Source organism: Centroberyx gerrardi, chromosome 23, assembly GCF_048128805.1.
Source record: "Centroberyx gerrardi isolate f3 chromosome 23, fCenGer3.hap1.cur.20231027, whole genome shotgun sequence".
NCBI lineage: Eukaryota > Metazoa > Chordata > Actinopteri > Beryciformes > Berycidae > Centroberyx > Centroberyx gerrardi.
Genome location: NC_136019.1, coordinates 16,207,075 through 16,233,781, shown reverse-complemented (window position 1 = coordinate 16,233,781; position 26,707 = coordinate 16,207,075). Strand labels below are relative to the sequence as shown.

The 26,707-nt window shown below is 43.3% G+C and overlaps 1 protein-coding gene across 1 annotated transcript; it reads right to left on the bottom strand.

Moving 5' to 3' along the window:
* Positions 1–125: 125 nt before the first annotated feature.
* tdrd7b (tudor domain containing 7 b) lies at positions 126–23,967 on the bottom strand. The gene is made up of 21 exons (XM_071923114.2): positions 23,889–23,967; positions 21,475–21,681; positions 20,164–20,308; positions 15,135–15,342; positions 11,930–12,012; positions 10,356–10,564; positions 10,146–10,216; positions 9,842–10,046; positions 9,320–9,621; positions 9,044–9,236; positions 8,775–8,886; positions 7,600–7,802; positions 7,345–7,479; positions 5,878–5,961; positions 4,993–5,127; positions 4,626–4,736; positions 4,210–4,358; positions 3,344–3,603; positions 2,880–3,063; positions 2,115–2,275; positions 126–1,731 (listed from the first exon to the last, which is right to left on the bottom strand). Exons 2-21 carry the CDS (start codon positions 21,679–21,681, stop codon positions 1,511–1,513), a joined length of 3,378 nt encoding a protein of 1,125 aa, XP_071779215.2. The 5' UTR covers positions 23,889–23,967; the 3' UTR covers positions 126–1,510.
* Positions 23,968–26,707: the final 2,740 nt, after the last annotated feature.

Below are 26,707 nucleotides of genomic sequence, written 5' to 3'. Positions count from 1 at the left end.
AGTTTGCGGGACGGCCCGCACATTCTCACGTCAAGTTCATTTTTATACATCCCGACGTGTGCGTGAAAACCAGCGTACGCAACCTTTTTGTACGTGCGCAACGTTTATACATGAGGCCCCTGGTCACTTCAGTGTTTGAGGGTAAAGAAGGGACAAATTATTGACCACATTCATCTAGTTCAAAATTGAGGAAAATGGGGAAGAAACAAAAATGTAGCTAGCCATCATCCCATTACAGGAAAACAGTCTTCAATTCCTTCTATCAATTATGGGAAATCCCACATATGTGCACATCTAAATGCAGTGGCAGGAGGTACAAAAAATTTGATGGCCAAGTTAAAAAAAGAAAAGATCATAGCTGACGTCACCAAACCATATCAAGTTTAACTTATGTTCATTTGGCCAGTGACCAGCAGCAGACATCGGGTCACCATGCATGTGCTAAATGGGAGCAACTGCAAAAAAAAACAACATTTTTCACTAACTTTAAGACACTTCCAGTAGCTTACCAAGAAGGTAAATATTGTGCTCAGTCCATGAGATCAAATAAATCAATCGCAAAAACAAAAATTCTGTTCCAAAACGTTTGACGCGCTAAATCACGCTTAACCAAAACGAAGGCAGTCTCATCTGCATAAGGGGATTTAAGCAAAGATGGAAGTGTGTATCCCTCTTGCTTCACATCTCGCTCTCTGAAACTACCCATTGGCCGTCCTACTTCCTATTTCTGACATCATTGACTCCTCCACTCTTTCTCCTCTTAGGGGAATGCTTGGACTAGCTTTTGTAAACCTAGCGACTGTCAGATTCCAAAATGCAGGTTTTTGTAAACATAGGCCTTTAAGTATTCCTCGCATCTGACAACTTTGTTTTGTTAAATATTTCACTTTGTGCGCTTTTGCTTAGAATGCATTATATGTATTGTGGTTCTTTGTAGCTCACGACGCTCACATTGGTCAGGCTGAGGGGGTTCAGTTTTCCCAAGGATGACACACACTAAAAATGGATGCACTCCCGGAACTGTAAGGTGCTGCTTTGGATTAAATCGCCCACCAAATGGTATAATTATGCATGTTGCATTATTTCCACAGCTTTGTGAAACCATTATGGATAGATTCAAGTGCGTTTTGTGTGTGTGGCAAGCTGCGTAGTCAGCACAAAGATGGTAATTGAGCTTCGACCAAAACATCATGCATGTGTGTGTATCGTCCAACTATCATAGTCACTCAAACTCACATCACAACATCCTTTGTTGTACAGTCCAGAACACAACTAGCGGTAGTGGGCAGACAGCTACTCCTCCCGTCTTTCATTGCCAGTCTCATTACGCTATGCAACTGCTCCATTTCCATACTTCTTGATTCTTCTTTAACCTTTCCTTCCTTTCTTCCATTCCTTCCTTCTTTTAGTGGTAGGTCGGTCGGTCGGTCAGCCTCTTCTATCTTGACTATCCTCGTGAGTGACAGGTCGACTGCTTGGATAGTAACACTTGTTGACGCGCTTCTTCTGTCTACAACTCATTGGTCAGCTCATCAGCAAACTCGGCCATGATGTCGTGCACCCAGATGTCCCTCTCTTCCTGTGAAGTGTCGACCAGGAAGACCGTCAACTTCCGGTCCCACGGGTTCGTGGCTTCCTGCACGGCCTCCAGCTGGGCCACCAGAGGCTTCTTCTCCACGTGGTTCCTGAAGACGATGGAGGCTTCCTCCGACCACTGCCTCGGCTTCACTCCTGTTGGGGGAGAGAGAGAAGAACCAGTCAGCCATGAAGCTTAAGCTCACTGCCACATACGCTTCAGATGTGAGGTGATGCAATGCCATGCATTATGGATGTGTCATGCACTTAATCTCCACATGACATTAACATTGAACTGGTAGGCTTTGCGCTCTAAGTATTGAGTTATGTTTTTCGAGTGATGTATGTTGCTGATGTTGCTGATAAACGAGGCAACTACCAGTTTTTTGGCATGAAGTCTGATGTGATGTTCTCTCTTACAAACTGGCATGGATCTGGGCTAATGTTAGGTAGATGTTGGACACCATAGCAGCAGCCATCACGCTCGGTTCTGTTACAGCTATGACCTTCAGGCCCGTACACGCCTCTTCTCTACTCACCAGCCAGCTGAGCAGTGATTCCCTGGAATGGCAGCTGTCTGAACTCCTTGATAAGAGGTCTGAGCTGGGTGCAGCTGACCAGCTCATGTTTACCATAGTCCAACTCATAGACAGACACCAACCCATTGGTCAGAACTCCCTTCACCAACACCCGGTGCCAGCTGGGACAGGAGGAGGAGGGGATAGATAAGTTAGACGTCAACTTTTACAAGATTTACTTTTGTTCATATAAGAAATACAAGGATCCAAACAATTAAGGCAGAAAACAACAGATTTTCAGCTTAAAAATGTAATTATTTTTCTTCTGCAATTTTGCCTGTTGGTGTACATCCACTATTTCAAAATGTCAAGATATGCCTTTAAGAATAACATGTGAGATGTACTCTGCTTTAAGATATAACTCAGAAATTTTGCAACCCCAGCCCATCGATCTTAACACAACCTCCTCCACGCTGAATACTTTCTCAAGTATTTAAAGAGTAACTAAACCCCAAACCCAAATCTTTGGCGAAGCCTGACACCTAATGGTGAAAAATAGGGTACTGAACTGGCCTTCTCCTATTGGCTGGTCTTTGTGCCAGGTGATGTCACCACCTGTTGTACTCTATAGAGGGTGACATAACAGGGCACAGAGACCAGCCAATAGCAGAAGGCCAGTTCTGTACCCTACTTTTCACCATTAGGTGTCAGGCTTCACCACAGATTTAGGTGGGGTTTAGTTACTCTTTAAAGTTTAAAATCAAATCAAATCACCACTTCACTCACTTGTTCTCCACCTTGGCAGCATATATCTGGTTCTTCTCTATGTTGAGTGGTTTCTCCTCGGTCTTGTTGTAGTAGAGAATCATCTCTCCCATCAGCACCACCAGTTTGTACATGTCTCTCCACGGCTGCAGTACAAAGTGGCCTGGATGGCAAGCCACGGATACATATATGTCTATGTTGTTACCTGAGGGGAAGAAGACTGTCATTAAGGTTGTGATTTTCTAGGCTTTATCAGGAGTTTGATTTTTGGAGGTAATATTTTTCTAATGGTCGACCATGACTGTGCAAATTTAGACATGGGATGAACAATTAGTGGATTGAATTGCACCAATACATAGCAGCAGCAGTAGCATTTTTTTAAGGAAATCTTCTAGTCCTTTCATATAAGCCTTCCTAAGCTTATAATTACCAGCCTGGGAGTTTTTCACTTTATTAAGTAAGAAGATTTCCATTATCATCATTACCTGCTGGGGGGAGCTCTAGCAGAGGGGGCAGCTGGAGGGAGGACAAGGGGGATGGGGGTGTCCGTGGTGGGCTAGTGGTGGTCGTGCTTCCTCCTCCTCCTCCCCCTCCTCCTCCTCCTCCTCCTCTGGGCCCCGTCCCTGATAGAGCCCTCCTGAGATGAGGTTTGGTCGGGGTAGAAGTCGAGGTTGGACTCCCATTAGAGGTGTCACTGGTACTGCATGTCTTGGAGGATGAAGTGGGTGTGGAAGTCTTGGTGGGACTGTGAAATCAAATTCATTTATTGAAATAGGTGCAATTCATACAGCAGCAATACAACACACTGTACAAAGTGATACAGGAAAAAGACTATTGAAGATTTGAACCTACTGAGTCCTCTTGAGAACAAAGATATACAGGTAGATATTTGCGTATGCTAGAAAACAACAGCAAAGGCTCTGCCCTGTTAAAGTTCTTGGCATTATGTTGTCCATTTGTAATGATAGCATTCACAACTGTTGAACTACTATATGGGTTACACTGTCTTTGATCTGATCTGTATAAGAGCAGCAGCTAAGTGCTTCATGTGAAAAATAACATGTATGGAAAATGTAAAAAAGCACATCACTGCCATTGGATGAAAACCTTGTAAGTTATAATTTTTTTAAAGTATGGATAAAAACTTGCTTTGCGTATAAGGGAACACATAAATTCATTTAAATAAAATAAATTAAATTCAAAAATAAAAATACATTCAAGTAAAAAACAATAAGGTCATGAGTGCATGCAGGACCATATCAACGTCCAATTTGAGTAAAAATAAAAGTGATTGGTATATGACAACACATAGCAGAGCGATAATACAGCTGAATATTAAAGCGGCAAAAACCTGTGGCTGGTCAGGAAGACATCTGGTTGCTGCTTAAAGAGGTCAGACTGGGCCATCTGATGGTTGAGGCTGCGGGTCGGGTCGTGGAAGTTCTTGTCGGTGAAGAGGTGGACATGGATGCAGCGCTTAGTTTCGTCCAACTTGGCAACCTTTGGGGCGAGCGATGAGACGGGGGTGCAAGTGGAGAGAGAAATAGGTAAGGAGGGAGGGGGGAAGAAAGAGAGAGGAGTGAGAAAGATAAAGAGAAGGGAAAATGGCAAAAATGGCATTATTTCAATACTTCTAAAAAAAAAAAAGATCTGGATGTGGGTTCCTCACTATACCCATCACAGTAGACAGGATTGAGCTCAAAGGGGTTAAAGACCACATTTGTGTTCTATTTAAAACTTGAGTAAGGAAGAAAGAGGGTTGAATACCTTCATGCTACAGTCGGTAGAGTTGAGCACTCTCTCCCGAAGCCACTGGACAGCATCTGGAGTCCAGGAGCCCAAACTAACCGCCAGGTCTGCTAGACAACACTTCACAGCCTAAACACAGGGTGCTGGAGGTCAGCTTACTGGAGAACATGCACACATTGACAGATGGATTCATGTTCGCTCATATTACACACACAAATACATACGCACAATGTACAGTATGTTCACATTTTCACAGATATGCTCACATGCAAATGAGGAAGCTGCCTCAATTACACACGTAACAGTGGTTCACACAACAGTCTCCCCTGCACTTCTTCTTTCTCTTTACCCTATCTCTCTTTTTCTCTCTCACACACACACTGACCTGTGGCGGGATGGCCATAAGATCTCGGAGGAACGGCGGTGGGATCTCTCTCAGCTCAAACACCTCTACAGACGCCTGGACACCCAAGTCAATGAACAGGATGTCCAGCACTCTGCTGCCGTGCAGGTTGGTGATCTACAGACAGAAACACAGAAAGGGAGACGTAGCGCTTAAGTTTTTTTTTTTTTTACAGTTCAAACACTTCTACAGAAGCCTGGACAGCAACAACAACAACAGTGAACAAAACGTCCAACACGGCTTTTGTCAAGGTTGGTGAGCCACAAGGAGTGGTGAGAGCAGCCTAGCAAATTTGAGGATTCCCACAAGCCCATCAATTAGCCTGCAATATATTTTAACTGTTGTTGTATTCTCTGTGTGGTGTAGGCTATTATTTTTTATGGCTGTTAGATATTGCACTTGTAAAAATGTTATGCCTGTAACAAATGGTGTCTCTTTGCTGTAATTGTCTAATATTAAAATGTTTAGAAATTATATTTAAAGGGGCAATGGGTAAGATTTTCTTTGCCCCATAACACAAAATGATCATAATATATTTGGCTTGATAGGGTTGTTGATCAATACCAATGATTCAACAATTACTCTGCCAGGGGCTGAAATTTCTGGCTTTCAAAACTCACTTTCCAGCCTGTACTCCCCACCCATTGGACAAGAGAAAAGAGAAAAGTCCTATCGATGTTGCTGCAATTCCTACTGGTCGCTAAATATTATAGATTACAATGTCCCTTTGAAAGTTTTTAGAATCCATAAAAGAAGTAAATAGGGGGAAACAGTTGGGAAATCTGTAGCTGCCAATGGGGATGTGTTTAATAATTCATACTAACAATTCTCTTTGAAACTGTGCTGTAGGTAACAGTATCATCTCACCTCAACGCGGGACCATTTGCCTTTGTAACGAGCCAGGCAAACTTTCCCACAGAAGGGTCTGGACACCAGGAACTCCGACGTTACCTGGAACAGAGGGTCAGTGGGACAGCCAAGAAACTGGTGGTCAAATATCACTGCTATAAAACAATGCTGTAAAAACTGAAACACAAAGTCAGTTGTCCAAGGAGCAACACTGCTATGACATCAAAGATTAGGATTTTGGAGAAACAGCATGCTAGGTTTGTGAATGGTAAATAATTTAATTCCAGAAGAGTTCTGCTACCATCCTAATGCTACATTCATTCACAGCAAATCAAATACTATTAATTTTCAATGAGATACGATGGTAAAATCTGATGATGCCAAGGTCAAGGTCACACCCAACTACAACAGCAGAAGGAGCTACTGCACAAGTTCAAATATTTTTGCTATTTGCTGTTCTCCACCATGCAATTTCATGCTGAGCCTGTATTCAGCTCTTCTTGTAACTAGGATAACAAAACTAGAGTCTCTTATGATTCAGTTTGTGTGAATAGTTTTAGTATGATCAGCTTGTTTCTTCCTAATACGCTTGATGATTACAAATGCCCTGTCTTGGAATTTAGAAAACATGATACAAATTTGCATATACTGTTAAATTGGACAGGCTTGGTAAAATACACCGCCAGACTCCATATTGAACAACCTGAACACTGCAGCAAGAGGTTACTGAACTGTAACTACTAGCTTTACAGGACAACAGTAGCATGCCTACAAAACAGCATCAGCTCAGCTGTCCTGCTAACAGATTAAGTGGCTTGGCCATGTCCTAACTCCAGATTATCATCCTAATCTCAATCTGTCAACTCTACTTGAGAGAGACAACACACACAGCATGAACACATTCACAAAAGGGTTTTGAGCTGAATGCGTCAGTAGTAATCTGCTCCGTTCACTGATTGTGAATACGGTTCCTATCCATACACACTAGAATTCACACACAAACACACACAAACACACACACACACACACACACACACACACACACACACACACACACACACACACACACACAAACACAATAACACACATTCTCAGAAGCCTCTAATATGAGTGAAACGCCTTTATCTCAATGCTGTCTGATTGTAATCTTCTCTAGAGACAAGTGCCCACACATTCACGGAGGGCAATGTGGGTTCAGATTGCTTGGTCATCTCTTCTGATGTGAAAATCATCATAAACCAGCAGAAATGGTTCCGATTTCTATGCTCATTGTTATGCAACTTCACGGCTCCACGGCTGTACCTTAGTGTCTAACAAGGGTTAAGAGTAGTAACTCCATGAATAGCAAAAGACTTGGTTAACATATTGGAAGTGATTTTTGGGGTTTCATTCATTTGTGCCACTTTGTGTCACAAACTAAATAAAACTAAATACTTTTACAGGTGCAGAGGGGCACTGAGACATCAAATGAAGCGTAGTGTTAACCTGTGAGTGGAAGTAGGCCTCTGTCTTCTCCAGTATCTCATTGAGCTTGGCAAGGCCTCTGGAGGGCGGCTGGCAGTAGATGGTCCCATCTGAACAGACGCTCCTCACAGTCACATTCATATAGGCACTGTTCACCTGAGGAGGGCCACCGATAGCGGGTTAGCACGCTGTGTGTGTGTGTGTGTGCGTGTGTGCGGTCAGAAAAGCTGTATTCATGTGGCTGTTCAGAGATTACACACTCACAATCTGCTGTACCTGTAAGGGGCTGGCTAGCGTTTTGTCTTGCAGGGCTTTCATGCAGGCAGCGTTGATGTTGACATCATCATCCTGTGACGTGTCGTACAGGACGACCAGCGGGGTTTGGCCTCTCTCCAGGATCTCGGCCAATAGGATCTTTCCACTGGCCATGGTCTCGAACTTCTTCAGCACAGCAGGCTCCTGACAGAATGGCTCCAGGCCTGGACACACACACACACACACACACACACACACACACACACACATACACACACACACAGAGTTACATTCATGTCAACTGAACTGTGAAGTATGGTCTCTGTGTAGGAATAGCTATTTATTCTTGATCATCAAGAGCAGGCATCACAGCCAGGCAATGAAAGTTGCATCCCATCTTATATAATGTATCTTACGTGTGTAATCTTATACATGACAATACTAAAGCACATGGACTAATCAGTATCCCAGTCCTTTAGAATAGAATGTTCCAAAAATCCTAGTCCTTAAGACAAGAATACACAGTAGAGAAAAACAAGAAGGCAAGAAGAAAGGCAAGAAAGCTGGTTAGAACTAGTTTACCATGTCACATGAAGGCAAGAACAATGATCTCATTCCCTCAACACACACACACACACACACACACACACACACACTCAAGATGGGAGGGCCACTGAAACTCTTCCGATTAACCACCAACGCACCAGAGCCTAAATAACATCCACTTCTTCACAGTTCTTGCCAGACTCTTTGGCTCTTTGACCCAAAGAAGCTACAGCTGGATGGGATTTCTAGGCTATGAGAGTTCACCATGTGACTTTTTAGTTGTGCAAAAGATAAAACAGTGGAGTGGTTCTTCTCTATTAGGTGACTCAAGAGGACAGGGCTTGGGGAAAATGCAGGGCGGGGTTTGGTAAATCACAGGGTAAAAGGTCTGAAAATGTATGGCTGTTAACTGTACTGTAACAACCAAATTTGTCCTTCAAAACATTGGGGAGGATCATCCCCTGCAGCATGTTTAAAACAACACTTCACAGAGGGTGCCCCACATCTATAAAATTTTCCATACTGTCACACAGACGGTGACAGAAATATGTATATGTTTATTTTTTTAAAAGGTTTTCAGACTTCCTGGAAACCCCCCACCCCCCCATGAATTGTCCCAATCACCCTGAGTGGATTCAGTTCAGACTCACCTGCCAGTTTACACTTGGTCGCCTGGAAAGGCAGCTTGAAAAACTTCTCATGCAGCTCAAACACTTTGGTTTTGCTGATCACCTCTGAGAAGCCATGATCCACATAGTACACCTACAGAGCCAATAGCAAACACACAACATCATTATCCATTATCCTCATCATCAGTACAATCATAATAAAGCAGAAAACAGCATTGTAAAATCCTGGATTCTCTACATGGCCTTGCATGACCGACGTCCTGGGTATTTCCTCTTCTTTGACCTCTCACCTTGACCTTGTCAGCCATGACCTCGCAGACTTGAGCCCTTAGGATCTCCTCCTCCTCCTCGGCCCTGACGGCAGCAAGCTGCCCCGAGGCTGGGGAGGCCAGAGGCGTTGGACTGCTTTGGTTCAGGCCGTAAAACTCCCTCATTTCATCCTCCATGGACTCCTGGGCCTGGGAGTAACCTTCACCGATGTACCTGAGGGGAGAGATAATCACACTTAGGCACTGACAAGTCTGACAGTACTCACACACACTCACACAAACACCCTTCTCTCCTACCTGAGTATAACTCCATTGGTATTGGTGGCCTCCACCACCAGCACAGAGGGGTACTCCTCTCTGGGGATCAGCAGAGGAGGGACCGCCTGGTTACTGAGCCTCCTCCCCACCTCCTGCCTTGCCCTCAGCTCCTCCTCGCTGGCCGAGGAGTCCCTCCTGTTGCAGTTCTCGTCCTCTCTTCCTCCAGCGCTGCTCCTCCTGTACAGGATGGCCCTCTTGGGGTTGTCGGGCATTGGGTAGTCGATGGTGCAGATGTCGGAGAGGAGCTGGAGGTTCTCCAGGACGTGTCCGGGAAGTTTGGCCTTTTAAAATAATACCAATAAAAAGTAATAAATCCTAATGCTAACTTTCACATTTTCACATTAAAATGGCAATAAATAATTAGGATATATTATGCATTTTCGGTTTGTATCTGTGTGTGACCCTGTGTGTAAGTGCCTAAAACCCCCCATTTGCCTGAAATCGGCTTTTCAATGATGGTCAGGATGTTTTGGGGTGTATACCATAACATATATTACTGACTTTGTAGGTGTCCTGGAAGAGCTTGGGCAGAGCGTGGGCCCACAGGCCGTTGGAGTACTTCACCAGCAGCTCCTCCAGCTTCTGCTTCAAGTCGGGACAGAGGGCCGTAGGGGAGGAGGGAGGGCTGGGGGAGGAGGAGGAGGATGGGGGAGACTGAGGAGGAGGCGGGTGAGAGCTGGTGCGGGTCAGATGGGCGGCGGGGGGTCTCTGCGGGGCGGGGGACTGCAGGTGTTTGTCTGTGGGGGTGTTGGGAGTCCGGAGGGGGGCAGCGGTAGAGTTCGGGTTGGGGAGCGGCGAGGGGGACGATGTGGTTGTCTGTTCCTTGGCGGGGTAGAGGAGCAGCTCTGACGGGTTGCTGCTGCAGGGTTTCTCCACCTAGGAAGACCAATGCAAGGGACTGATTATAAAACAATTTGATTTCCTTCTCTTGTGATAGAGACTATGAACTTATTTCACAGGTTTATTATGATTGTAAACCATAACAAATAACCATAATAACATAAGGTTAGTATACGGTGCATATGTGCGTCCAGGTCTCCAGGTCTTTGATGGCCTCGCTGGGCAGGTCCTGTTTGTACAGCTCTCTGTAGATCTGAGGCAGCTTGGACACCCAGAACCCGTTACTGTACTTCCCCAGGATCTCCTTGATGCGGCCCTGGACCTGCTGCGGGTTGTAGGGCTTCCCTTTCCCCGAGCCGGGGCTCTCGTTCAGGTTCGAGGGAGCTGGAGGATTGAAATTTTAAAAATGGAGGAGGGAAGAGAGAGAGGGGACACACAGACGCTATTATTGTATTCACAACCTTGATCTTCTTGCTCCTGGAACTGCTGGATTGTACAGCTTGCCTTTCCCCACATGGAGGCACTTGATGATTTGAATAAAAAAACAGAGGAGGAGTGATAATGAGGCACATATTCAAACCGAGGATATTATTGCTTTTGCCCCTGCATCTGCCCTTCTATAAACTGGAGTGTATTCTCTTCTTCTTTAAGTTCAAAGGAGGCGGATAAAGAGAGGAGGAAAAAAGAGGCAGAGACATCGACTATTGGAGCTTGGGGCTACTTTTCCTTTCCTAAACCCTGAATTGCAAGAGTGGCCAGACTGTGGTCCTTTAAAACATGTTGCCTGAGGCTGATACAATTATTTTTCTCTCAGCCTTTGGTTGTTTAACTTTGGACCCTAAGCTCCATTTGCTGGAAAAGAGTGATATTTTCTAGTGTTTTTCAGAGACTCTGAGGACCTGAGTGTTGTTCACATTTAGAGGGTTCCCCAAATTATTCTGAAGAAACTGGTGTCTAAGTCTACTGCCTAAGCCTTTCCAGTTCCTTGCAATGTGAGGTAGACTGAATAAAATACTTTAGGCTTGTAGGATAGCAGGTTAAGAAAATGGGTAAACTCTGCTAAATTACCCTGATAAAAAGAATTCATAAAGTGTGGATCCCTAGATTTGCATTGGTTTATTCAGTATCTTGCGCTTTCATGCTCTGGTCTTGCTTGTCTTCTACAAGGTCTTCACATTAATATATCTTCCTCTTCCTTCCTCACTTAGGGGGGTCTCTTTACATCCAGGAAGCAGAGGCTCTTGAAACAGTCAGCACCACGGCTTTAACAGTCGCCTCTGTCTATAAAGGACTGAAATGACTAGGAGCTTTAACATGTCTGAAATGACTGGGGCCTTTAACACATGTGTCTCGAAGCTATGCAGTTCATTACAGGCCAACGCTTAGCCCCAGGCTATGTAGGATATAACCGTTATTCAACCAGGCAACATGGACAGAAACAGATTCTTAGTTAAACCAAAGGCCTATGGGAGAGTAGTTAAAGAGGAGGGAGGCTCATACAGATACACACACTCACACCTGGGAGCTGACAACTTGAAACCTTTTAAAATATATCTTTTTCTCATGTCTAACTATAAGGTTATGTTAGATTTCTTTTGGTATGTCTTCTTCTGGTGTTTAGAATGGGTGGCCTGGGATTGAATTGTCTAAAGTAATTGAGTTCCTGGTAACATTTGCTTCTGTTTAGAGGACAAAAAGCGATACAAAATGTTGTATTTTTAGAAAACAAAAGCGGACTGTCCTACTTACAGCTAGTCTGTTGGGAGTTTCTGGAAAGGTGAGCGTGCACCTCCTTCTGAAACCGTGACGGGAGGGTCATCCTCTTGTCTGACCTGGACACAAGAGAACAGAACAAGGAGAAGTGTTGAGAAGAGAAGAGAAGATAGGGAAGAGAAGAGAAGAGAAGAGAAGAGAAGAGAAGAGTAGAGAAGAGAAGAGAAGAGAAGAGAAGGACCCTGGTAGTATTACAAACTCTAGTCAGATAACAGAGGCCTGAGCTCTGTGCAAGACAAGCCATGTTTGCTTTTACTCAGCACCACAAACCATTAATCAAACTGATAGTCTCCGTCCCCCATTGGTCTAGAACAATGGGTCATCAGAGTGGATACTGTGCTGCACTGTATGTGGCGGCAGCTTAGTTGCTCCTGGACAACCAAAGAATAAGAATGCGTAGAAAGAGCTCTACCTTGTGTAAAGCATTTAGCTGTTTTGGCACACATAACACGGCTGGAGTAGAGTTTTGGTATTGTTGTCTTGTAGATGATCGCTGCTTCATGTGTGTGGCGGTTTTCCCTTATTCGGTGGCAGCCATCTTCTCCCTGTCTCCACCCTTCCCCTGTCCTCTCCTCCCCTCCACTATCATGCCTGTTGGTTTGGAGCCTGCTCTCAAATCAGATCAATGGGTACAGCAACTGCTTTGCTTCAGCCTTTCTCCAATTTCACTCATTCTCAGGAAGTTATTTTATGAGGTGAATTAAAAGATGACACTGATTTCGCTGGTCTAAGTCCTAAAGGCCTGGACAACAAAAACACATTCACCTTTGGTCTTTAGCCAGTACTTTATAATAGCCACAAGGGCCCGGTTTCAGCATCTCGGGTTGCACTCTTTGATGAAAAATAAAATAGCAAACTGTGAATTTTCTGGAAGCTGTTGGACTGAAGACTGCTCTGTGCGCTAGATTTTGCTTGTGGCATTGCAAATGTCTCGACAAAGGAACCTGTGGCTTGAATGGGAGTGACATTTTTGGGATCGCAGCTTGTAACATGGACTTGAAAAGTTACCCAGCCCAGTCTCACGCCCCTCGCCTCATGTTTTTTTTCCCCCAGGCATTTGCCTGAACCCCCCACAAATGTACCCCATCCCAGAAGAAGCTTAGCTCCAGTTCCTCCCCTTCCCCTCCCCTGTGCTTTTAATAAACGTTTTTGTTAAACTGTAATTCTGTGTTGGCTCTCTCATTTCATCTACTTTGCTGAATTCACCTCTTGCAATGCCAGGCGTCCCACAGGCACAGACACACACACACACATACACAAACGATGATAAAGCTTGCGCGGCTGCATACTGCCCAGTGGTAGATCTAGAGGCATACAGAGAGATGTGCTGATTCACTCTGTGTCGGTTTAGAAGCGTTAATCTACCAGAGAATAGAACGGGGATTAGCGAGGGCTCACGTCCCCCCAGCGCCGGGCTCGCGTCCCCTGCCAGCGCACCAGGCTTCCCACCCTGACGCCCCATTGTGCTGCAGAGGGCCGCCGGTACACAGGGCACCCATAGAGTGACACAGACAGAGGACTGATGTCAGTTGTTTTCATAGCGGACAGACACACAGAGCCACGGATGGATGTAACCGGGAGAACCAGTTTAAAGTCAATGAGTTGAATTCATCCTGATTCATTGTTTGAGCAATGCAGCTAGATGGACAGCTTGCATTGCTTTAACAACAATGAATCAGGTCTTTAACTCACTGGGGGTCAAGGTGGCTGCCAGTAGAGGTCAGAATCTACTGGAAAGACTATCAATCTCAGAAGTGGAAATATCGATTGGGTCTATAAACAGAGAGGGGGGATCAAAGGAGAGATAGGAAGCAAAGAAAGAAAAGGAAGACGGAATGGACTTTTATACTCAAGAAAAGAAAGTACAACAGGATACTATGGGGCATTTTGAATGAGTATGAGCAATATCAATCTATAGATGGATTGACAGAGAGAATGAACGAGAGAAGGGAGAACAAAGGGGATAAAAAAGGAGAAACGATAGGAGGGATCAGTGAAAGAGCGAGAACCAAGTAGATGAAAGAGTGCGGGCAAAGAGAGAGGAAGCGAGAGTGAAGGGGAAAGATGTAGAGAGAGAGAGAGAGAGAGGCAGAATAAACTAGAGAGCACATCATCAGCCCAGTGCTGAATAAGCAGCAGTGGGGAGGCTGTTTGCTCTCCGAAACCAGCCAGAGTTCAACCAGCCTCCCATTCACCAGCAGCCTATTCTGATTCAGCTCAGACCACACGGGAGGGAGGATGGGGGCGGGGGCGGGGGGGCATGAGGCATAGAAAGAGACAGCACCGAAAGAAAGAAAGAAAGAAAGAAAGAAAGAAAGAAAGAAAGAAAGAGGGTAAAAACAGGAAGAATCCATAAGGAGGGAGCAGAATGGAAGAGTAAAGGGAAGCAAAAGAGCAGATAAAAAAATCACTGAAAAATAAGAAAAGAAAAAAAAACAAGAGGGACAGCACCGAAGACAGCACTGAAAGTAGACAGCACCGAAAGAAAGAAAGAAAGAAAGAAAGAAAGAAAGAGGGTAAAAACAGGAAGAATCCATAAGGAGGGAGCAGAATGAAAGAGTAAAGGGAAGCAAAAGAGCAGATAAAAAAATCACTGAAAAATAAGAAAAGAAAAAAAAAACAAGAGGGACATGCCAAATCCCTCTTCTCCTCCCTCTGCTTCCACTGTTCTTTTGCTGTGCAACACCTGAGCAACAGTATGAAAATAGTCAGCGTCAGAGATGAAACCAATTATTTCTTTTTTTCTTTCTTTCTTTCTCTCTCTCTCACTCCACTCGCTTTCACTTGTTCTTGGTTGTTAAGCCAGAGGAACATCTCTCTGGGAATATTCGGCACCCTGGGGAACTGCTTAATGACTTCTGTCAGTGTAATGGATGTTTATGGGGGGGCTGCAGGTACACACACACACACACACACACACACACACACACACACACACACACAGAAGTGTAGAGGGGGTTTACATGGGAAAAAAGCTGCAGAGACTCAGAAATGCTGTTTTGGAGTTTACAGCGAGGTAAATTAAAAGACTAACTTCAGCTCACAGTCCCAATATTTACTTTTTACTGTATTTTTGCCTGGATTTAAGTCAAAAGTCTCTTAAGAGAATATTTGTATTAAAATTCTCATATGTCTCCCTCTGCTTACACCCCTCTTGCTCCTAGCCTTCTCCTCCACTCACTTCTCTGTAGTTGCGTTCGCTTTCCGGGTGGGCGTGTTCTGATTGGACGACTTGTTCGGATGCGTCCCGCCCTTGCCCTCGGATTGGCCGTCCCTCATGTCCCTCGCCTGTCTGAAGTCGCCATGTCCCGCACCGCGGCCGCCGCCCCCTCCTCTCCCACCGCCTCGCCCGCGGTGGTCCGGCTGCCTCAGAGAGGTCTGAGGTTTGGCTGTGGAGAGAGAGAGAGAGAGACAGGGATGAAATTATGGAATAGTTACATGCGTCTATAAAGCACACATGGCAAGATAGGAGCAAATGTGGTTCACATGCAAATCCATGGCCACAATCACACATACACTGACACACACCGACACACACACACACACACACACACACTGGCACAGCTAAACCTGATGCTGAGACAGAGCGGTCTGTCTGTCTGGAGGCTGCAGCGTCACAGAGAGTTCAGTGTCTATAGACACAGTCGATCTGATGACTAACAGCATAGTTTTAATCAGCCAGCCAGCCAGCAGCACCGACGCCACGTCGCAAATTAAAGATGACATCATCCCGAAATACTGGAGCATCCAAGCCCTGCATCTGTCCTGCACTCATGCTATAGGATATCAGGATGTTGATGTTTCTCCTTGTCTTACTTGCTTTGTTATCTCAGAATTGTCCATGTTATTTTCCATTTTATTGTTTTGTCCCGGCACCTATTGCACACTCAGCCTCCTGGTGGGGGATCCCTCTTCCATTTTTTTCCTTATAAGGTTTTTTCTTGGGAGTTTTTCCTCTTCACTGAGGGTCTACGGTTGGTGGTGCTGGGTAGGCTAGGCTAGATAGGTTTGGTAGACCTGATATGTCTTCCAACATGCTTTGTGTTTTACTTTGTTTTTACACTGTATTGCATCATTTTGTTCTGTGACTGGTTGTTGATTTGTTAGATCTAGGTAGACTTGCTTTTCGTAAAGTCCTTCGAGAATGCTTTTGTGGTGAAGGGCTATATAAACTTGACTTGATGTTGCTGAAAATGATCATTTATGCTCAGTCCACTTTATCTGGATGAATAAAGATTAAAAAACTTGGTGAGTTTCATGTTTTTTCTTGAATTGGAGGATGAAAATTGGACGAGCCATGGACTTAAAACCTTCTCAAAACCTACTGTATGATTTTAAAAATGCATAGTCATCAGTCTAACACTAATTCTGTAAATCTTAATTCACTTTTGGAGATACAAGGCTTTCACCTGACAACAGCAAGTCCCTTTTTTTTTGCATTCCCACTCTGTGTCGTTCCCTGCATCAGAACTGCAAGACTTTCCAAACAAATCCTTGTGGGGGAGGAGCAATAGCGCAGCAGTAGTGCAGCCAGGAAGAAGGAAGAAAAGTGGGACTTGTGTACACACACACACACACACACACACACACTGGTCAGCATGACATCACATTTCTGAAAAGTGACATCACCACTATTCCTCCTTGTTCGTATCCCTTAGTCACTTCCACTCCGACTCTCCTTCTTCACTTTCTGTACCTCCTCCTCCTGCTCTTCTCTCTTATTCTTTCCTCACTCTTTCAAAATCTAGTACTTTCTTCCCAGGCACTCCTCCTTTCTTAACCTCTCTCCTCTCTCTACAGAATGTTATTTCTTTCCAGTGACAGAGTGCAGCAAGCAGCTTCATCAGCCTATGTCTTCAAAACTGATCAATAGGCAATTTCTATCTTAACCTCTTTCCTTTCTCTCTCTTGTTCTGTCTCTCTCTCTCTTTCTCTCCTCCCTATAGATTCAGACTTTGTTGCCCACCGAACTTGAGTGGATATGCTGTTTATATGGGTTATTGGCAACAAGCAATCAATCAATCAATCAATATCGTTTTGTAGCTCTGCAGGTGCACACACACACACACACACACACACACACAGACAACCAGACACTTGCAGACACATACAGACACATACAGACAGGCACAAGCTTGAATGCACACACAAATATAGGCAAGGTCAAACACACACACACACACACCCACACGCAAATGCACGCACACACACACACACACACAGTCAGAGCACAGAGCAGACGCAGCGTCACCTCACCAGCATGGAAGCACAGTCACCGGTTTGTCTCTGCCTGAATATCAATATCCCAGCCAGTGAAGGAAGGATGAGATTAGAGAGAGAGAGCGAGAGAGAGAGAGAGAGAGAGAGAGAGAGTGAGAGGCTGTGGTGGTTTGTGAATCAGCTGCTCTTCGCTTGCAGCTGAATCTTGGCTGCTATGAGGCTGTATTAGTCTGAAATCTCAACACCCCTCTCTCTCTCTCTGACTCCCTCCTTCCCTATCTTCTGCCTTCCCCCTCCCCTACCTCCCTCACTCTCTTACCCCCTTCTTGCTTGCTCTCTATCGGTGTAACTCCCTCTCTCTTGCTCCTTCTCTCTTTTCTCTCTTAGCCCCCCCCCCTCTCGTCTGACTCTCTTTCCCATTTCACCATCTCCCTCCCTTTCATTTCCTACGACCCTCTTACTTACTCTCCTCCTCTCTCTCTCTCTCTCTCTCTCTCTCTCTCGCTCTCTCTCTCTCCTCCTCCTGCCTGCACTACCACCTCCCACCTCCGCTATCTCCCTCTGAGAATACTGATTCCCCCTTTCTGCAGCATCACAGTCTAGTGGGGGTGTATGCACCGCAAATGGAGCTACAGATGAAAAATGACTGTGTGTGTGTGTGTGTGTGTATTTGTATATGTGCATGTGTGTTAGTTTTTTGCGGGGGTGTTTGCAAAGATACAGAGAAAAGATGAAGAAAGGTTCAGAGGAATGTGTGTGTGTGTGTGCATGTGTGTGTGTATGTAGGTATATGTGTGTGCCTATGCCTGTCTAAAGATGAAATGAAGAGTTGTTCAGAAGAATGTGTGTGTGTGTGTGTGTGTGTGTGTGTGATGCCTCATACTGTTCCCTTTTATTCTTAGCACTTCAGAAACTGCAGGTCCCCGCAGAGCGACAGGCAAAATAGGCCAGTCATTCATCCACAAGCCGTTCCGCTGCACCAGAAACCAACAGATAGCATCTTGCTAATATTGCATCATCATATTACCGATATAGACTTTTTACTTCTCCCTTGTTGCACTGCTGCTGCACTGTAGCACTAGTGGATGGTATGAGATAGACCTCATTTTGATTCATTTGAGTGATACAGTACATACCATTCCCTCATTTTAGTTCATTTGTGTAGTCAATTTTCATTATTTTGTGCGCATACTTTCACGATTTCTGCGAACACATTTTTTTTTTTTTGCGATTTAGCTTCTTCAGCAAGTTTCGAACTGATTTCTCTCACTTACCGTCATTAGTTGAATTTACTTGATTGCACTGAGCCTGATATTTCGTTGAGTAAAAATGTATGTATTTGAATGAGGCTTTGGATAGGGCATAGTGGATAGATTTGTTGTTTAAATTTCAATTTATGGGATGAGTTACCAAGGCATTGCCTACTGACAGGTGGTAAGAAATAGCTGGCAGCTGCCATATTGAGAGGTAATGGGCTCTACCATTGTCAATATGCAGACTGGAGGGATGTTAGAGAGTATCGGCCGACAAGTTCTCCAACACCAGAAAAGAGGTTGGTGCAGTTACACTGGCTCTGTCTATTAATGTATTTCGTGCACACGTTTTATATCTATTTACACACTGTTTATGCAGCTGGAGCACACCTTTTATATGTTGTGTGCACACAATAGCATTTTTCCAAACAGGATGGCTATTGCCGGGCCCCTTAGGTTTAAGACATGACTATTTATTTTCTATCTTATATTTTTTTTACTTCACTTTTATCTAGCTCGGCAGGTCCCTTCAGAATAATTTCTTATTCACATTGACGGCCTTGCTGCAAGAGGAAATTCACTCCCTCTTGACAGACAGAAAAAGTTAATTCAGGCAAAAAAAGTAAATGCCAAGAGACAATACTAGACAGTGATTTATAATAAAATACAAGAAAAAATAAACATTAGGCAGCAAAACACAATAAGGGCAGGGCAGCAAAATGAAAATAGGCAGTGTAGATATTCATCCAAGAGGCTTGCATAGGCCACTCAGTTATCTTTGCTATGCAGTCAAGTGTGTTTTTAATAGTGCAAAGTTGTGTTACAGCCAAGTTGCATTCACATTTGAATGGCACAAATCATTTATAAGCATGCACTGTACTGTTCCTGCACTCTGTACTACACAAAGGTCCGCCACACACAAGGAACCTGAAATGAAACTTTTTCAGGAATCTATCTTTTTAATTTCCGGTTTTATTTGTGCTTGTGAAAAATAAAAATACGTACAGATTATTGAGCAAGTCAGCATTCCAGCCTCCTTGTCTGCTGTGGACCTTTGTGAATCAAAATGTCCCGCTACATACACTATATGTGTATTTTAAAGCAATGTGTGTGTATATATGTGTATACTCCATGTATCCACTGTAATCGCTCAATGGCACTTAATCCAATACGTCATGGACTTAATAAAAACATAATAAGAACACAAAATACGTCTAGTCTTACATTATCTTCCTTTGTACCACAGCACCACCAAGCACTTCAGTAAAAGTGGGACATCGGTGTAATTTGATAGAGCTAATGTGTGTTCTCCAGTGGAGGTTTATAAAAGGGACATTCTGTAAGATTAGAGGTGGTATGTGCAGTTTGTAAAATTGGATTACAGTCTCATGAATATTGTAAGGGTAAACCCAAATCCAACACCTTCAATTTACCATTTCTGTTCCTGCCTCTATTATTGGATGCAGTCTCTCTAACAGATACCAAGAAATACAAAGTACAAAGGCTTTATGTGACGTTTTTAAACCCTCCATAATTTGCTTTGCCTGGGAATGTAGTTGTTTTGCCAAAATGAGCCTCCTTCTAACCAAAATGCTTGAGTGTCTAGATCCAAGCTTTACAAGCAGAGAAAAACAAACTAGAGGGATTGAAGGATTGAAGGTTGATGAAAATAAAGCAAAAACTAGGCTAAGACATTTGATAACTAAAACAAATGGCATGTCTCAATATGAATCTTACCGTTGAGGACGAGCGGGGCGGCCGGTTTGACCCTCATCTGGGTGTTGACCAGGTGGGGTCGGCCCGTCTTCTTGGAGCTGCGCTGGCGAGCCACCACCTTGGCTACATGGGCCGTCTCGTTGGCTACTGAGGCGAAATACACCATCTGGAGAGAGGAGGGATGGGGGGTAGAGAGAGAGTGAGACACAGACACTGATAGAGAGGAGACTCGCCACATGGTTCAACATGTCTGTTAACCCCACCAGCGATAAGATAATTATTTGGCATCACCTCATGGGTCTTTGGCGTTGTCATAGTAACAGATGCTTTAACCAGAGGAGAGAGACAACTTGAAATTGTGGCTAATTATGTTGACTTTGTCCTGAGGTCATGGCATGCTCAGGGCTTGAGACTGACAGATCTAGTTAATTATTGCTATGATCAGTTAATTAACTTTGTGAGTGTGTGCATAAACATGTGCATGTGTGTGTGTGTATTTGTATGTGTAAGGTCATGATCACATAGGACGCTTTTTTGAACGTGCTACTGTGTTATTTCAAAAGTTTGGTCCAGTCTCCAGTCACCTGGCAGTTTGGATGCAGGGTGTTTTGGGACGCTCCCCATGGTGCTCCAAGTTGAACATGTCTACACTTTAGCCATGCCGCGCATTACGTCAATATCAGACAGAGAAGAAGTAAGCTGCCTCTTAGTGTGACTATCCACTGACAATGTCGTTTAATAACGCTATGCACGAAAATTTTGCATGCTTCATTGGTTTGGAAATGTGTTGGTACAGGGCTAATTCCTGAATAAATTCTCGATTGAATGCTACTAAGCTCATAAAATAAATACATGCAAGTTGTTTTTCTGAAACGCTCTCTCTGGTAGGACAGGCAGAACTTGGACGAAGATGTTTCATGAAAAGACATCAATCAACGGACACCTGCAGTTCAATTTGCTAACACTTACTCCAGACACCTGAAATTTACATGAAGCAGACCTCCACGCCTCTCATTCAAATGAATAGGGAGCGTCGCCATGCCTGTGAACTTCACTGTTCAATGGACTTTCATCCTCACAGTTAACTTTAGCTGCATCCTCAATTTCATAATGGGCCCCTCATCCTCTTCTTCAAAAGGAAGTAGAGCAATCACTAACTTTCTGTTCATTTTTATTTACTTCAGGTTAGCTAACACTAGATAGCAAGATTGCAAGTTGTTGAATGATGTAACGTCCTATGTGATCATGGCCTAATGTGTGTTAACATTCATCCATCTATCCATCTATCCAACCACCCCGGCCCAATCCACACACACACACACACACACACACCTCTCCAGAGCGGTTGCGCTCCATGCGGACCACAGAGGGCATGCTGGCCAGCAGTGCGTCCATGTGGTTGTGTCCCATCTGTTTGTGTGGTATCTGCTCCCCGGTCAGCTCCTTGTACTCCGACTGCAGACGGGACAGGGACACTCCGCCCTTGTTGGCCTGGAGGACGGCCCGCAGCATCTTCTTCACCAGCTCCGCGTCAGCCATCTAAAATAAAACAACAAATCAAAACAAAGCAATTCAATAAAAGGCCATGGGAATGAACAAGCAATAAAACAAAATGAATAAACTGAAAACAGAAATACATTAATATATTCACAGATGGGGACAGCTTAAAGTGTTTTTACCGCAGCTGCACATAACAAATAATGGAACAAGAGAAGAAAATAACAAATGAAGATCAAGAACTTTCTGTATTGATCAGCAGCAGCGCACTAGCTCTACCTTTCCTGAACAAACAAGTACATAAATTAAAGCTTAATTATTTATAGTGGGCAATCAATCAACAATTGCACTTTGTGACAAACTTGTTTTGATTTGATTAAAGCACTTTACAAATCAATTTTGAATTTGATTTCATTCACCAATGAAATATCATCTCATTCTTTTATGTTTTTCCTCTGCTGATGTGTATTAGTCGGCAGGTCTGTTAGGCCTGAGTGTGACTGCTGATGATGATGCCAACCCATTCAAATCTGTCTGAAAATAAAGGCGTGCTATTCAGTTTATTGAAACAGTCTGCACTTGGGTTGAATTTCCCCTGTGGGACAAATTGGTGACTTGTTAGGCAGGTTTTTATTCTGACTGCTGATCAGATTCCCAAAGCAACCAGATAGCAAACAACTGTGTATTTCAGTTGGGCTGAAACCGCTGCTATGACTGCAGGGGCAATGAGAAATGTTGGCAGAGCAACTTTTTATAGTTTTTTCTTTTTTTTTGTTTGTTTGGAAGTGAGGCCAGGGTGTAATGGCCTCATGCCATAGTCAGTTAAACATGTTATTCCTTAATTCCTGTGTATTTGCTTTTTTAATGTAGCCACTTTGTCCATGATTATAACAAACAAAACATTTACTATCTGCCACATCCAGTTTTTCCTCATTTAATCAAGAGAAAGAAAAGCTTATTCATCTTTGTCCCAAATTCTCCCCTGTTTTATAAGCTGTATAATAGTTAAACTAGCCATCAAAAAATACAAGCCTGAGCTATTAGGAATTCGTTAATATTTTTGCTATAGTACATCCTAAGAATTCAACAGATTCTATATGACCCATAAGATAGGCTAAATCTGGACAGAAGTGGAGACACACCCTCAACCACCTCAGCTTCAACAAGGCTGTATGCATCAGCCTCGCTTTCAGTAATCAATGGCCAGCTGTAATATGTAGCCGTTAATTGCCGACTGAAATTATTATGGCGATTTAAAACTTAGAAATCGTCTCTGAAGTTCTCGTGGTGAGGCTGTGTCCAGGAATGCACACACTGCAAAAAGTGTCCATCTCATCGAGTTATTTAGTTTCACATTCGGTCTTCAAGTCTTATTTTTCTTAAAGCGGGGTGAGATGGTTCCACTTGTCTCCAAAGCAATTTCACTTGTTTCGGGAATTTTCTAGAAGCAACAGCCAATGTCTTGAATCAAGGCAGGATAGCTAACTATCGAGAAAATGACACTTAAGGCAAGAAGATTCTTGAAACAGGTTGGAAACAAGTTGCATTTGAAACAAGTGAAATTAACTCACGCCGCTTGCGTTTTTTTCTACTTGTTATAAAAAAAATAAGATTTTCAGACCCTGTAACAGAGGAGATAACTTGTTGAGGTGGCTACTTTTTGCAGCGCAGACAGCAGACGGGACTGTGGCACTAGGAGTGACGTAATGCGTCACACTTCACTCCACACCCTCCATCTGTACTAAACTATTTGGATAAAGTTGCCTTCTCTTTTCTTCGTATGTGAACAAAAAACTGACTTTAAATTCTCCTGGCAGACCGAATGGCAGCAGTGGAGAGTCCTGGAGCCGGTATACTGCCGGTCAGGCGACGTTGTTGCGCGCACCACCGAGTTCCGTTCTCCTGTCACCGGGACAGTGCGGTTTGAAGTTAGCTAGCGATAGACACGAGAATGCCAGAAGTACAGAGATTTTGCCTTCAAAATAAAAGCTCCGTTACTTTTCAAATAGCCGTCACAACGCCCGATCAGCAAGCAGACTTTTATTTTGAAAGTTGTAACCAGAAGTCCTATATTGTGTCTTGGCTAGCTTGACACCGGTCGAGCCATCACAGCGCTGCCTTATCCCATCAAGTGATCGGCTACCACGTACAGAAAGAGGCTAAATAAAACGGCCGGCGCAACTTTCACGGGAATGGCGACTGTAAAAGTCTATATAAGTGAGAATAAAAACAATAAAAAAAACTTCTACCTTGCTAAACAGAGACGGGATGGTGAATTCAAGACCTGTTGTTTGCCACGATCTCTCCTGCCGCTTCCAGTCGCTGTCAGTAGTGTCAGCACTGTCACCGCCACCGAGCTGCGGCCGGGGCTCCGTCTCCGGTCTCTGCCAGCCGGTCCGGTAGGCACAGCCTCTCATCCGCCATCTGATTGGTCGGCCGTGCACGGGCCTCTGGCTAATTACACGTCAAGACGCAGCCAGGGGCCACAACACATGGGAGGGCATCTCCAGTCCAACCCTGACCAAAAAGCCCTATCATACTCCCATAGGAACTTATAATGGGTGTGTGAGTTTATAGTGATCTTGTAGTACCTTATGGTAGGCCTATTTTGTGTCTCCTATGGGATCACTATAATATTCCTGTGATGTTCATACAGGGACTTAGACTGTGGTGCTCAGTAGTGAGTTATAGTAACCTTATTGTACTTTATCTCCAATCTAATCACTATATTATAGGATAATGTTGCTGTAATACTTATATGTATCCTTCTAAAAGTTATTATAGGATTACTTTGGATGGACTATAAGCCTTGGTTACAGCCTCAAAAAAAAAAAAATAGTAGGCGCACAGAAAACATTTTAACATTTTAGATGAAATACCCAATATTGGCCATCATCACTCGGATAGGGCAATGTATGATGTAATTTTATAAAGCAGTTACATGAGCAACTAGGAAATAGGCTAACACATAGTTGATGGAGTTTCAGACAACACATAGGCTAACTAACACAACTATAGGGCTGGATGAAATGGACAAAATGAATATCACAATAACCAGGAGAAATTATTTGAATAACGATATATAGTGATATCACTAATATAGGCAAGATGACGTATTGTATTGAACTGCAGGGTAATATATAACAAGCTATTAGTCTATAAAGTAAGTAAAGTATGATACAACTCAAATTTTCAAATAATATTCCCTAATTTGCTTCAGATCTAATTTTATGAGAGATTTTAATTAGCATTTGCATTTTGCCATTCATTTAGACAAATGTCTCAGTAAGTCCATATCATTGTTTCATCATGATATGATTCTATTGAAAGACAATAGCCTAAAACCACAATATCAAATTATTGCCCGGCCCTAAAACTAAGTAACGTAACTGTTATTTTTCAGCACAACATCCGTTAAAGGTTCTCTATTATTATCATTATTATTATTATTATTATTATTAACACAGGTGTTACTATTAACAATGGTCTGGTGAAAAGTAGCATAAGAGCTTTTATCTGATGTGTTGACAGAGGCTTGCAGAAGAAGCAGCATCAGAGGTGTTTCCCCAAACTGTCATCACAGATGTATTGAAAATGAATGAACTGCAGAGAGTTTAATGCACAAACAGACTACATGAAATGAGAGCTATAGCACAATATGAGTGCACAGTTATACTGTATGAGTTACAGTCTTGCAGTCTAGCATGACATCAGCTGTGCAGACCTCTGGCCCGTCCCGCCCACATTTCTAACATATTTCTGCACTGTCCTCCTTCCTGGCTGCAGACTGCACAACCAGATGGTTCATTAATCTTTGAAGAGAGGGAGACCCTGTACTGCTAAGCATGTATGTACATTATTATTGAAATATCTAAACAAAAGCAAACATTTTTTAAATGGCTCTGAAAATGAACAACTTTTGAGTTATTTAACATGTTAATGACAAAAATTGTACAAATCTACAAAGACAAAAGCACCAAAGACATCCTCCCACTCCCCCCCCCCCGAATCATATGCCCTCTACTCTACTCCAATAGCTCTTGAAAATCCCTTGTGCCTGTCTACTTGGCTCTTATTTTATTTCTTTTCCCCTTTCCCTACTTCTTTTTCCCTCTCTTACATGACTATTTCATGGTCACAGGAATATTGTCTAGTCAAATTTATTTGTATAGCCCAATTACAGTCTCAAAGGGCCTCACAAAGCTCACATGATGGAAGAATAAATAAAAACGACCCCACCCAACCTTAGACTCTGAATGAGAACAAGGAGGAACTTCCATGAAAACATGTGTGTGTGTGTGTGTGTGTGTGTGTGTATGCAATACGGAGAGTGGGTGCTATGGCCCTGACCGTTGTACTGCATGTGGCTTGTAATGTTTGTGATCTAGGAATGTAAGCTCGCTCTACAGTTGTACTCATTGTATACATAATGAATATGTTCCATCACTGGTTGGACACACTGATGTATGATGAGGACATAGTGTAAGAAAGAAGTGAATGTGCAGCATGGATGAATGCAATAGAAATTAATCTTACATTTGTATAATTCCCATTTCATTAGAAGTCAAGTAGAGGTCCCTTTAATGAACCTTGGATGAAGGCAAATTACACGATCTTAAAAGCAAAATGTATGTTTAATATGAATATTTTCTGAAAGTAGATGTCATCATGAATAGTACACTATAGGTTTTGTGTTTGGTTATTTAACCATTTCACAGCACAATCCCTTTGGATCTTCTTATCTGCATCAAACCAGCTTGAGTTTCCAGATTGGAGATTACAGATTGCAAGCCAATCAGCCTATTTTTTTTTTATAGGCAATAGTTGACATTTTATTTGTCTCATTAAAAATGATCAGTATGATGTAGTTTAAATGACAGTGTTCAAAATTATTTTCAAACATGCAGCTATCCTAGTTTATTTTGTTTATAGAGTCGGAGCCAGTCTCCAATATGCGTGCAACGTATTATCGGAGTATTTCCAGGACTGTTACAGCAGGGTTGTAATTATAGGCCTATGTGGGCTGCTAAAGAAAGTTTACTTTTTACAATGCTGAATTGCAATGGAC

Excerpts from the sequence above, each read along its gene's own strand:
- tdrd7b (XM_071923114.2), bottom strand. The coding sequence starts at position 21,681 with ATGGCTGACGCGGAGCTGGTGAAGAAGATGCTGCGGGCCGTCCTCCAG. Across the intron at positions 15,343-20,163 it reads CGCCCCGCTCGTCCTCAACG|CCAAACCTCAGACCTCTCTG; the intron begins GTAAGATTCATA and ends CTCTCTCCACAG. Across the intron at positions 1,732-2,114 it reads AATCACTGCTCAGCTGGCTG|GAGTGAAGCCGAGGCAGTGG; the intron begins GTGAGTAGAGAA and ends CTCCCCCAACAG.